The 14,236-nt window shown below is 44.1% G+C and overlaps 1 protein-coding gene across 1 annotated transcript; it reads right to left on the bottom strand.

Annotated features, from left to right (window-relative positions):
• Window positions 1-4,437: 4,437 nt before the first annotated feature.
• Window positions 4,438-8,442, bottom strand: irx1a (iroquois homeobox 1a). The gene is made up of 4 exons (XM_086156033.1): window positions 7,996-8,442; window positions 5,928-7,065; window positions 5,704-5,779; window positions 4,438-5,075 (listed from the first exon to the last, which is right to left on the bottom strand). The coding sequence occupies exons 1-4, from the start codon at window positions 8,236-8,238 to the stop codon at window positions 5,000-5,002; spliced, it is 1,533 nt and encodes a 510-aa protein (XP_086012159.1). The 5' UTR covers window positions 8,239-8,442; the 3' UTR covers window positions 4,438-4,999.
• Window positions 8,443-14,236: the final 5,794 nt, after the last annotated feature.

Below are 14,236 nucleotides of genomic sequence, written 5' to 3'. Positions count from 1 at the left end.
GCACGCGGTCCTCCGCTTCCTCGCCATATTGGACGCTGCCTCGCACAAAACGTCTATACGATCAGATCGCCGCATCCATGAGACCGTTTCGCCCCAAAATGAAGACGGTCCACCTCGCTTGTTTGTAAGGAAAAGTTGCACGACTACGGGATTCGGGGATTTTTTCGGGGTTCGGGCTCATCGGACGCTTTTGCAACAAACGGAATGGGAGGATGAAAACTTTCCGGGGGACGAAGGGAGGGGTTCACTTCAAAGAAAATCTCAACAACGGCGCCGCGTGTCTAAGGGAGTGTATCATAATTAAAGAATGAAACGCTATAAATACGCATCATTACCGACCCCCGGCGGAAAAACACCATCCACACCGACGGATAATTAAGTCCAAATAATTCTGATCCCTCCCAGTGTGTATGTGTTTGTGTGTGTGCAGGTGTACCCGTGTGTTTTTGACGTGTGTGTGTGTGTGTTATCGTTCTGCAATCTTCCCTAAATATAGTTCTGATCGGGTGCAGCCGTCGCGTGTGTGTGTGTGTGCGCACGGATCCTGCGAGAGAATTCGAAACAGACCCGCCTAATTGGTTTGGGGAGTCATTAATGGATCAGTGTGTATGTGTGTGGTGTGTGTGTGTGTGTGTGTGTGTAACAGACCTCGTCGGTGCCCTTTAAACAACAGACGCGCGGAAGTAACTTTGATCAACAAACATGTAGCAAACAAGGAGATAATAATGAACCTCCGTGTTCGACCGAGGTCTGTTAAAATCGAGCATTTCAACCGGGATACGTCAGATTTGAGGTTGATATTTCCAGATTAGGGCTGGCTAATTAGTGCCCCCCGATATCTGGCACGCCGGGGCTGAGCCCCATCCAAAATAAGCATATTGTCTCCATCGCCGACGAGTGAAAAGAGCTTTTTTTTGTTTGTTTTTTTTTTTTTTTTTTCCCGAGCGTGTGTGTTCTCCATTCAGAGTCAGAAAGAACCTTCAAACGAGACGAAGGGAGGAAAAAAAAAATTAAAAAAAAAACTTTACTCCGGCCTTTTTCCCTTTCCCTTTCTTGCGCGATCAAAAACGGGAGAATGTCACTTTGAGTGGCCCGGACGCAAAGATAAGCAGACAAAAGACGAGCCCGCCGCCCCGCCCTACCCGAGCCTGTGTTTATATCCGGTGCGTCTGTAAGCTGTGGGTTTTCGTGTCGGTTGTGGATTTTTCACCGAGGCTGTTGAACCGGCAGCGACCCGGCGAGTAGCGGCTCCTCGTCGCGAAGGGTCACGATTTGCCGGCGTGGACAGCCTGACGCCATTGTGCGACTCGGGACAAAAAAAAAAAAAGAAAACGAGGCGAGAAGCCCTGATTCACTTCCTGGAAAGGGTGTGTGTGTGTGTGTGTGTGTGTGTGTCAGCCTTGCACTCGTCGTGAGACTAGATAAATGGATTAGAGGGGCGCAGATACGGGCGGGCGTCTTCAGGAGAAGACAACGGAGGATGTTCCTGGAGGTGGGGGCGGCGGCGGCCAAAGGAGAGGAAGAGGGAGAGACGTTTGTGTTGTCGGACAACAAGGGGGTCGAGTCTTTTGTGAGAATGGCTGGCTTCTGCCAAAAAAGACAAGACGGTGATAAACTTTCCTCCCCATGCTGTCACCTCTGCCCCCCACCACCGCTCTCTCAGTCACACACACACACACACACACACACTGTCACGACACGCACAATTCGCCGGCGAAAATGAATAGATTTCCACACTGTGACGTGTCCCTGCCCCCCCACACACACACCCAGCGTGGGGGGGCGGGGTGTGTGTGTGTGTGTGTGTGTGTGTGTGTGGGGGGGGGGGGGGGGGGGGTCCTTGTTCCCCAACAAAAGGCCACAGTGTCACGGCGGGGTGGGACGGAGGTGGAGTGGGAGTGGGAGTGGGGTGGTGGGGGGCCTGTGACAGGATGCTAAATTGTTTTAGGGTCAACAACTTATTGTCTTTACGTTGAGCGGTGATTTACATAACCCCCCCCCCCACACACACACACACACACACACACACACACACACACACCCGCCTCGGTTGTTCTCAGCTTCCTCAATCTCTTTTTTTTTTTTTTTTTTTTTTTTTAATTTCCGATTTCTCCGGCAAACGTGTGACATTAAGTAAAATCGCACATCGCAAAAGCGACTGTTAATTTGAATAAAAATAAAAATCTTTATTACCATTACGGAGCACTTATGGTGTTACTACCGTGTTTTACAATTCAGATAATGCTATGCATATATACCTCTGTAATCCCACAGCGCATTATTTCTTTAGCTCTATATTTATTTTTTTTTTTATTTATTTTTTATTTTTTTTTAATTTGGTGTCTTCTTTTCTTCCCCCTGCATCACGGCCCAGGGCGTGCAGGGACGGGGGGGGGGGGGGTTAAAAAGAAAAAAAAAATGGCTGAAAGTGACAGCCTAATTATCAGCTCCAACTCTGCTCATTACCCATTAGACAATCCACTGTACATCCACTTACTAAATGAATAATTTTGTATATATTATAGAAACACAATATTATGGCCCGCAGCTAATGACTTCGCCGCTAACCTCCGGCTGTTTTGGTACAAAAGAAATAAATGGGACACCGAGAGGTTATTTAATTTTGGTCGGCCCCCCAAAATGCCAGCTCATGAGAGGACGTCACGTGCACAACGGTGGGAGGAGAGGGAGGAATATGAAATTTACACACCTGCTTTTTTTTTTTTTTTTTTCTTTTCAACCCTTCCTCCTCCTCCTCCTCCTCCTTCTCTTCCCCGCCACAATGTGAGATTCATTACTGCCAAATGCACAGTGTTATAACACATTAAGTGAAATTGACAAGAGACAGTTCAGGCTTCGCATTAATATTATTCTAATTTCTACTGAGCCACAGGCTATCAGTCGGGCGGGAGGAAACCTATAGCAACATAATATTCTAATTTACATCAGTGGAGTAAGTAAGTTAATATTGACACAGATGTATTAAACCCCCCCTTCTCAGGTTATTACCGCAACGCCGTTGTCTCTGTTTGCACAAAATAGATAAATAAAATACATTTTGTGTGCAGAGTCATCGGGCGTTCATGTAACTATAACCGAGGGAGCTGGTGTCCAAACCCCTCGGTGACCTTTGTCAATTTTTCACCGCCGTTCTCGGGCAGCGATTTCCAAAAGAACAGGAAGTGGGGAAAAGAAGCCTAGCCACGTTCTTATTTAAAGAAAAAAAAAAAAAAAAAAAAAAAAAAAACTAAATAAACGTTACATACTTCAGGATGATTTGTTTTTGTGGTATGTGTTTTTCCTTAATTTGCATTTATTTTAATAATGTAGAAGTATTTAGTTCTGCCCTTCTCACTCCATCACAATGCTTAATATGACTATTGATCACGAGTTTTCAACCAACCCGTGTGTGTGTGTGTGTGTGTGTGTGGACACAACGAGATTGTGATTTATTGCACTTGCGTGTGTGTGTGTGTGTGTGTGTGTGTGTGTGTGTGTGTGTGTGTGTGTGTGTGAGGGATGATTCCGTCTCAGGTGATATATCGCCGGCCTATAGAGGGCGCTGTGATATTACAAAACGAGATCTGTTTGTGAGGCCGCTGGAATTATTCCCTTCGCAGCTCAGTATTTAAAATTAATCTTTTTTCCCCCCCTCCTCAAATGATATGCAATTTTCTAAAATCCCCTCTGATTCACCAAGGCAGAGTTTGAAATATTAATAACGATGGTGACTGAACATAAGAGCGTTTTAAAACTTTTTTTTTTTCCCCCTCTGTATCTCAGTTCAAAGCTTCTCTTTCTTCTCCAAACCGTGGAAAATAAAAGGAAATAAGGGAAAAAAAAAAAGAAAAACGTCACAATCGGATTAATTATAATAAATCTATTTTAGCTTTTTAAAAATATATACGCAAGTAATTGTTTGGTTTTAATCACCGATTTCAACTCGAGAAGCTCTTTAATGGGCTAATAATCACTATCAGCCTCTGAACACACACACACACACACACACACACACACACACACACATCCTGCTGTCTAAACAACACAATGTCAGTTTCACCCTTTCCATTAAAAAAAAAGAAAAAAAAGAAAAATATTAATAATTTATCTTGGAATCGACTTCCCCCCTCTGACAGATTAGATTTTAACCATTTGATTTTGTTTGGACTGGGCGTTCCCATATTATTACTTAATGACCTTCCCAGCTGCTCCTGTCCATTTTCTGTCACCAGCAACCATCTGGACACTTATTAGCACCTCAATGCATCCACGCTGCTTTCCACCCAAAACTGGAATACAATTAAGCCCGGCCACAGCCCCCTCTCATTCCCACCCAACGTCAAATACAATCATAATCATGATAATAATAATAATAGTAATGATAATAATAATCGTCTTAATGATAAATAAAAGCTGGGGGGGGAAAAAAGACGTGTGTATCGTTGCATTATTTAGTTTATTAAGCAAAATATACGATCTGGGACAAATTCCTTCAACGCTTCCTATTTACAAAATTGAAATCACATGGTATTTACATTAAAAAAAGGAAGAACAACCCCCCCTCAAAAAAAGGGAAAAAAAAACATAACAAAAATAAAACAGAAGGTAGAGACAAATAATAATTATATAATAATAATAATAATAAAGTCTCGGGGGGGATAAAAAAGAAAAGAAAATATCCCCCAGTGTTTCTGGGTGAAGTGAAGAGAGAGAGTAACGTTATAGGCGCGGTTATAGGCTACACAACAATAGAGGGAACCGTCCATCGGCCGGTGGGGACATTTATCTTTGCACCCACAGAAGGTTACACTTTTTCCCATTGTCCATTTTTATATTTCCAGGGTAAGGAGGTGTAAAGTCTTTTTTTTTTTTATCATTATTATTATTTCTACTATTTGTCTCTTCTTTCCTTTTTTTAAAGCACGCAATAATAATAATAATAATAATAATAATAATAATAATAATAATAATAATAATAATAAAAGAAAATGCGTCTAGATCAAGCCGATGAGAGGGCGGTGAGCACCCGTTGCGTCGCATCCTGTGGACTCCTGGCGCTGGAAGGCAGGGGGGATCTGGGTGCGAGGAGAGGAGGAAAAGGAGAAAGAGAGAAAAGATAAATAATCCCCTCCCGTGTTTGGACAGCGGGGCTCAGCGTGCATCTTGAGTGTCTGAACAGCGGTGATATGAAACACACTGCGACACTAATGTCCCAATCATAATAATAATAATAATAATAATAATAATAGGTGCATCACTATCAGCAATGCATTTTTTTTCTGCAGGAAACTGAGAAAAAATCTGGATTTTTTTTTTTTTTCTCCACCACCACCGCCCCCCTTTTCCGTGAGAGCGCTCCCCAGGGCTCCGGCTCTCCCAGGGGTCTTTAGCGAAAGCACACAACCCAGACAGAGCCCGTTTTACTCGGTGACTTGATAAGTAGCCGCACTATCCCCCGGAGGGGAGGAATTAAAGGGGGTGTGGGATGAGAGTCAAGACCCCCCTTTCCTCCCCCCTTTCCCCCTCAGCTGCGCTTTATTTATTCATTATTATCATCACTATTTAGGCAGTATTTTTTTTTTCCTCTCAAACGTCCCCGTGTTTGTTATTCTCTGTATTTTTACAGGCCGGTTTAATTCACAATAATAATAATATTAAATGTATTTTTTTCGTGCTTTTCGAGGAGAGTAAAGGGGATCTCACCTGTCGTGTAGAGGTCGAAAGGAGGACTTCAGGATGTGTGTCGGGGGCGAATCGGATCTTACACTGTTTTCGTGTTCTTAAAAAAAAAATAAAAATAAAAAATCGATTAAAAAAAAAAAAAAAATCCAATGCATGACAAATAAACAAATCTCTGCGTGGACGTGCGTGTGTTGATGTCATGTATGCGTGATAATGAATTCCATAATGATGTCATGACAACGCACCTATGTGTTTGGGGCTGTGGGGCTCCGGCGGGACTTTGCTGTCGTTGCAGAGCGCCGCCGCGGCCGCAACCGGCGACACCATCACCGAGGCCGGCTGCGGGGGCTGCTGCGGGGGCTGCTGCGGGGGCTGCGGGGGCTGCAGGTGCTGGTGGTGCTGGTTTACTCCCAGAAAGGACCGGACGTTCAGCAGGGAGTTCTGGCCCAGAAAAGCGCCGTTCGTCCAGTTGTGGAACTTCCCGATCTGGCATGTGTACAGTCCGTGGCTGGGGAGGAAGGCCGGGTGGGAGGGCAGCGGGTGCGGGTGCGGGTGCGGGTGGGGGTGCGGGTGGGGGTGCGGGTGCGGGTGAGGGTGCGGGTGGCCCGCGGGGGACGCGGGTTTCTGCGCGGACGCGGTGTCCGGGCTGGTGGCGGTCTCCGCCAGGGACCAGATCTTGGGTTTGTTGCCGGGCGGCAGCGGGAAGCTCCCGCCGCGCTCCGGGGACGAGACGCGGGTGTCGCTGTGCGGGGGCCCGTCCGGGGGCTCTTTGCCCGCCGCGGCGTGGTGGAGCCCCAGCGCGCCCTTGGCTTTGTCGAAGGCCTCCCGGGCCTGCAGGGCGAAGGCCCGCCTCTTCTCCAGGGGCTCCAGCTCGGGGCCCTCGGCGGGTCCCCGCGGGTCCCCGCCGCCCTCCGTGGACTTGTCGTCGTCCTCCTCGTTGCTCTGATCCCCCTCGTTGTCGTCGATCTTGTCGATGTCGATGCTCTCCAGGTCGATCTCCTCCTCGTCTTCGTTCTTCTCCACCTCGTCGCCGCTGCCGAACAGGTTGCCGTCCTCGCCGTCCTCCTTGCCGCGGCTGCCCCACGTCACCTTGTTCTCCTTCTTCAGCCTCCTCCGGGCGTTGGCGAACCAGGTGGAGACCTGCGTCAGGGTCATCTTGGTGATGATGGCCAGCATGATCTTCTCGCCCTTGGTCGGGTACGGGTTCTTGCGGTGCTCGTTGAGCCAGGCCTTCAGGGTGCTGGTGCTCTCCCGGGTGGCGTTCTTGGGCCGCGCCGGGTCTCCGTACTGGAACTGGCCGTAGGGGTAGAAGGCCGGGGACGTGTGCGCGGCGAAGCTGGCGGCGTGCACGCCGGGCCCGTCCTTCAGCTCGTATTGGGACCCCTTGAGGAGGACGCGCGCACACACACACACACACACACACACACACGCACAGATATTATTTACCTCCATCACACACACACACACAGTGCCAAAAACAACTATTCGCATGCACACATGGCTGATTCGACCCGATTGTTACCTGCAAAATACGTACACGCGCATTCGCACACACTAGTTTCATCAATGAAGTCTTACGCAGAACACACACACACACACACACACACACACACACATACATAAATACAGGGTTTCATGTACCTGTTCTACCCCCCCACACACACACTCACACACTCCTCATACTTTCCAATGCCCGGGTTCGTCCATCTACACACACTTTTTTAAATGACCTATTTGATTTGAACTTATCGATTTGCCGGAAGTCATCGATTCATCGATCAGTGCTTTCGATTTTGTTGATTTTTTTTTCTTCTTTGGAAAAGTTGAGGAGGTGTTTGGTGTGTGTGTGGGGGGGGGGGGGGGGGGGCAATTCTGCACCCAAAGGCCTCAGAGCGTCATTAGCGACCGCGTTAACACATTGCAAGTTTATTATCGCCACCAGGTGTGTGAGCTAATTTTAGGGGGCCAATAATCCCCACGCAGTTAAAAAAAAGTCCACGCCACGGAATCTGCAAACAAAACAAACCCCCAAAAAAAAGACAACAACGGCGTTTATAAATTATATTTGTATTATTTTTAACAAACAGTGCCGGATGCTTGAACGCACTTCTTGTGCATTTTTTTTAATTCGAATCCATTATTAATTTCCCCTTCTAATTTTTACCGCGAATTATTAAATAAATACAAATATTTTTTTCCCGTCCAAACTTTTGTGCTTTTCACCTGCACAGATGAAAGCGTCAACAACTCCGATGATAAAGATATATAAAAATTACAATTAAAAATCCCTCTTTTTTTTTTGTTTTTTCTTACCATTTGCGAGAAGAGAGCCAGATCCGCACTGGTGTAGGGCAGGAAGGCGCTGTAGTTGTGCGCGTACGGGCTTGCGTACATGCCCAGCACCGAGGTGACCGCCGCCGTGGTGGCCGACGGACTCCCCGCCATGTCGGTGCTCCCTCCGCGGGACGACGGCGTGAGCACGCCGGGTCTGTCGCTCCCGTACACCGCCTGCGACGCGCCGAGATACTGCGGGTAGCCGAGCTGCGGGAAAGACATCACCGCGTCCGTTTTTTTTTTTTTTTTTAAAAAAGATCCGAAAAAAAAAAAAAAAAATCTCTCTCTTTCCTGTCTTTAAAAAACAACAACAAATAAAATAATAATGATTTTTTTTTTTTTTTTCAAGATTTAAAAAAAAATAAAAAAAAAAAGCGAGAGGAGTGAAGGGGGGAGCTGGAGTCGCGGCTGCATTCGGCGGTGTGCGGCCGAAAACTACCCCCTTCGCTCTTTTAAAAAATCTCGGCTTCCTCTCTTCTTCTTTTTCTCCCCCTCCCCCTCCTCCTCCTCCCCTCTCTCTCTCTTTCCCTCTCTCTCTCTCTCTCTTGCAGGAAGAGTCCGGCTGGATGTGATCTGATCAACAATTGCGCACCGACTGCCGCGCCTGGCCCCGGGGTCCCCGGTCCGATCCCTCAGATACAATTTGAAGTTGACGCTTTGATTGGCAGCCCCTACTTGAGCCTACAAGCTCCTCCTCGTTTGGAGCAATGTCGGATAATGTGAATATGGAGTGAGCACATTGGCTGGGGCTTCTCTCTCTCTCCCTTTCTCTCTCTCTCTCTCTCTCTCTCTCTCTCTCTCCATCCGTGTTTGGACTTATTGTATGTTAAATGTTCAGACATTAGTCCGCTCACCGACGGCTCCGGTCGGCAAATCCGCCTCCGCACATCTTTTCCTTTTTTTTTTTTTAATTTATTTTTATTTTTATTTTTTATTTTTAATGTACTTTTCCTACATATGGAAGTAAACCGGGACAGGAGGGTAGAAAATATAAAGTAAATAAATAAATACATGAAAAGTTTCAATTGTAATTTAAGACACGTTTTTGTTTTGCTCCGTCCGCAAGTAGATTCGATTAATTTTTATTTTCTAATTCTATTTTTTAATCCTTTTTTTTCCCTTAATTTCGGCTCCGATTCAATTGTTGTTTTTTTTTATATTATTCCGACGCGGTTACAGGTGGATCGGATCGATAAAAGCGCGGCGTTTATCGATAAAAGTGATCGACTTTAGGGTGGGAGATAGTTCGTATATTCGGAGGCGCTTTATCAATAATGGAAACTCCACTCCTGTCTACATTACTGGAGGATTTTTTTGTATTTTATTTTATTTTATGGACTTTTGTTTTGACTTCCATGCGTGTGTATGTGTGCGTGTGTGTGTGTGTGTCACTGTCGTTTTTTTTCTTCTTTTCTTTTAAAACAACCCGTTTCTTTATTTTCTTTTTGGTCCCGAAAGAGGGGGGATGATAAAAAAAAAACGGGACACATTCAACAAAAAAGGTGGAGGGGGGCTTTAACGCTTTAAAATAAAATTAAAGAAAAATAAATAAAACTCAAAATGTTTATTTTACAACACTTCGTCCTCTCTGACACGCTTCCTCGGATCATCGGAAGATCTAATGCGCTGTTTTTCTTTTTAAACTAAATCCCAAACTCAAGTACTTTTTATTCCCGTTACCGTTTTATATCGCGATAATTCACTTCTAATTTCATCTAAAGTGATCGAGTGTTAAACTGAGTGGATTCTCGGGGGAGACAAATTAAACAAAAAGAATTGGAAAAAAAAAGGATCGGACGCTGACCCCTTTGCTGTCCTCTCTTGACACACACACACACACACACACACACACACACACACACACACACACACACACACACACACACTGAGAGGGGAGTGAGGGGGGTGTTCATGTTTTAACAGTTCTATTTTTATTCCATTTGATTCTTATATGAGCCCCCTCCTCCTCCGAAGTCAAAGGGGGTGGAGGAAAGTGTGTGTGCATGTGTGTGTGTGTGTGTGGAGGGGGGGGGGTCTGTAGATCTAGATTTAATACCTAAACGACTGGAAGCCCGAGAAGTCGCAGCAGATTCGGATCTGCACCAGATGGCTCCGAGTGGATATTTGCCGAGCGCCGTGGATCTGTAAAAAAAAGAAAATATCTGAGGGGCAGTGATGGTAATCTGGGTAAGACATCAGAAGGGTGTGTGTGTGTGTGTGTGTGTGTGTGTGTGTGTATGTGTGTGTGTGTGGGGGTGAGGGGGGGGTGCCGCGATAACCCGCTTGAAATTTGTGTGTGGGGGCTGAATCTGATGGCTGCAGTGGGTGGGCGTGTGTGTGTATGTGTGTGTGTGTGCGTGCGTGTGTGTGTGTGTGGAGAGGGGGGTGTGAAGTGAAGGAACACGTCCGAAAACAAACGAATAGATAGAATTAATAAAAGTCATCTAACCGCGGTGTTGGTGTCTGTTCAGGGCCCTGTGTTTATAATAACGTCCTTATTACGCGGTAATAACGATTATAGTTAAGAAGAGCGCGTATACACTCTCTCTCTCTCTCTCTCTCTCTCTCACACACACACACACACACACACACACACACACACCTACCGCATGCATTATTCTTTGCAAAAAAAGGAGAGAGAGACTAGTAAACAGTGACACGCGTTGGGGACAATAAACCGTCATCTTTAACTGATTTATTAGCTCTAGTTAAAATCTCATTACCGCCACAAGTTCCTCGTTTGTCCTTTAACGAGAGGGAGAGAAAGAGAGAGAGGGAGAGAAGGAGGGAGAGAAGGAGGGAGGGAGGAAAGAGCAGAACAACTTTTCCAGGGGATCCACCGACATCATCCTTTGCACTTTCTCCAAAACAGACTCATTATTATCATCATCACTGTAATTATATTATTATTACTATAGTTGTTATCATCATAATCACAGTCATTATTATTATTATTATTATTATTTTATTATTATTATTATTATTATTATTATTATTATTATTATTATTATTATTATTATTATTATGCGGTGCTGTTATATTATTTTTTTATCATTATTGTTCTCATATTATTATTATTATTAGTAGTAGGAGTATCATCATCATTATCATTATTATCATCATAATATCATCACATTATTATATTTATTATTACCATTATCATGTGTTGTTATGTGTGTTGTGATGTGTATGATATGTGCTCTTCTTATTATTATCAGTATTATTAGTAGTAGTAGTCATAGTAGTAGTAGTAGCAGCTATTGTAGTAGTATCATCATCATCGTCTTTGTTATGTGTTGTTATCATTATTATTATTATTGTTTTCATAAAAAGGCCAATTTGTGAGGAGCTTTTCCTCTCAGACACTTTTATCCTGTTCATCTTCAGGAGTCTCTTCATAAGCCTTCTCGCCTCGATGGCCACATTCTCTCGAGTCGCTCAGATGGAGCTCCATTTACTCAACCACGTGATGCTATGCTCACTAATTCAATAGATTTTTTTTTCTTAAATATACACATATTTATTACAACCCTCCCCCTCCTCCTCCCACCTCTCCGGTAAACTTGCAGATGTGACACGGCCTGGGAGCCGGCGGCGGCGGCTGCGGCGGCGGCGGCGGCGGCGGCATCCCTCACCTGCCACCTACCAAACCTACGAGAGATCAAAAAAAAAAAAAAAAAAAAGAGACGAGTCTTTCTCTTTGTCTCATTATTTCTCTGATGAGCTCCAGAACGTCGGGTCTGCCCGCGCTATTAAAAAGGAGACGTGTTCTCAATTACTGTGCCGGAGGAGAAGAACCCCTGTCATTGCTCATGTCCGACACACAACCTGCTGGTATTTACCTCCCCGTACATTTCCTTGAATAAATGCTCGGGCGTCTGACAGCAGAAGCGCCTCGGGTGGAGCGGCGTGGAGGATTCCAGCGTGGAGAACTGAAGCCACCCACTTGTTGACAGATCTGTCTTTTCTGTGACATGATTGATTGCTGTAGATTATTCTTATTATTAATATATGTCTATATGCGGTGAGTGAATGTCTAAACAACATGTGAATGAGTGAGTGAATGTTTTTAAGTCTCCATGTGTTGTATAATTGAGTGATGTATGAATGAACGAGTGAATAGTTTTATGTGTATATATGTTAATGGCAGAGTGAATGGTTGTATATCTATATATGATGTGTAAATGAAAGCATGAATGTCTATATATAACATGTGAATGTTTTTTTATCTATGTGTGATGTGATGAATGAGAGCATAGACGATTGTTGCATGACTAAATACAACATATGAATGAGTGAGTCTATACTTGTATATGTATATATATATACATACATATGTAAAACAACAGAGTGAATGTTGTATGTCTATATATGGTGTGTAAATGTAAGAGTGAATGTTTTTAAGTGTGAATGAATTAGTGGGTGAGTAGTTGGGTGTTTATAACTGACTAATGAATGAGTGAGCGAGGAAAAAGTTATAGTTTTACAAGTGACTAATGAATAAGTGGATAGCTATATATTTATAAATGACAATAAATGAGTCAGTTGATAGTTATGTTTATAAATGACAAATGAAGGAATAGTTGAGTAAATAGTCATATGTTTATAAATGACAAATTAATGAATGAGCGAATAGCTGTATGTTTATAAATGATGAATGAGGGAGTGAATGGTTGTATGTTCAAATATGATGAATGAGTGAATAGTTGTACATTATAAATAATGAATGACTGCGTGAATAGTTGTATGTTAATAAATGATGAATGAATGAGTGAATAGTTGTATATTATAAATGATGAATGAGTGAGTGAATAGTTGTATGTTTATAAATATGAATGAGTGAATAGTTGTATGTGAAAAAATAATGAATGAATGAATGAATGAGTGAATAGTTTTATGTTTATAAATGACAAATGACTGAGTGATTGAATGGTTTGATGTTTATAAATAATGAATGAGTAAGTGAATAGTTGTATGTTTAGAAATGACACATTAATGAATGAATGGATTGTTGTATGTTTATAAATGAAAAATGAATGAATGAATGAATAGCTGTCTGTTTATATGACGTACAAATGAGAGTGAATCATTGTATCTCTCTTTTTGACATGTGAACGAGTGAATGAATGGTTGTGCATCTCCCTGACGTGAATGAGTGAGTGTATGTTTCTACAAATCTCAATGTGAATGAGTGAGTGAATGTTTCTATGAATCTCAATGTGAATGAGTTATTGAATGGTTATTTGTGTCTCTATGTGACCCGGTGACGGTCCAGGGTGAACCTCGCCTTTCTCCCATCACCGCTGGGAAGGCCTCCAGGCCCCACGCCGGATAGATAATGAATGAATGAATGAATGAATGAATGAATGAAATGAGCGAAAGAATAAATGCCACCTTTTTACTTCCTCTCCTTCCTGTCCGTTTTAGACTCTCCTTTATTACGGTCCAAGTTCCCTCCAGTATGTGCGCTTCATTACGGCCCAGTTCGGCTCAACAACAAGAACGAAATATCAACATTTGAATCTGCAGCCGCGCGAAAAAGCCACATCCGCGACATGAAGGGCTCCCAGCAGAAGTGAGAGAGCGGCCCGTGTTACAACAACACCGGTTATGTTGACAGTGTGCTACCGCCGCAGAGGTCAAGAGTGTCTCTGTGAACTAATAACTGCGGTGAAAGATACTCCTTTCCTGCCTCTGGGAGTGCCAAAGTTGAGGAGAGGTTAAGAATCCGCAGAATGTCCCTTTTGTGCTCGTCGGGCAGATTATCAAATTAAGCGTTGAAACCAAAACTCCTCCTTTCCCCTGAGAAGATTAGATGAATATCAATAATATCAATGGATCATCGCAACTCTTGGCCCCTTTGCTCTTTAAGGCAGACACGCATAGACGCTAACACACACACACACACACACACACATTTTCAACATGCTCCCCGGGCCGCGTCAAGGCACCAGAGCTTTTCAACTTGTGGGTTTGGAGTCGGAGGACCACTGGTGTTGCTGCGAGATATTTGATCCGCGGACAACTGGGCCACACCTATAGGTAAGGAAACTAGGAATTTCCTGGATAATAAAGGAGGTCTATTCTGGGTCTCGGAAGGTCAAGACTGAATTCACGTGACGGCTGAACACTTGGATTTTTTTTTTTTTTTGATGTGACAAAGAAGAAATACTGTTCATACTGTTGTCGCGTCGACGTCCCGGGTGACAAACGACCTCGG

Source organism: Fistularia commersonii, chromosome 11 (genome assembly GCF_037954325.1).
Source record: "Fistularia commersonii isolate RoL2024-O1a breed Wild chromosome 11, RoL_Fcom_v1.0, whole genome shotgun sequence".
NCBI lineage: Eukaryota > Metazoa > Chordata > Actinopteri > Syngnathiformes > Fistulariidae > Fistularia > Fistularia commersonii.
Note: the sequence above shows the minus strand (reverse complement) of the source record. Positions and strands in the feature narration are given on the sequence as shown.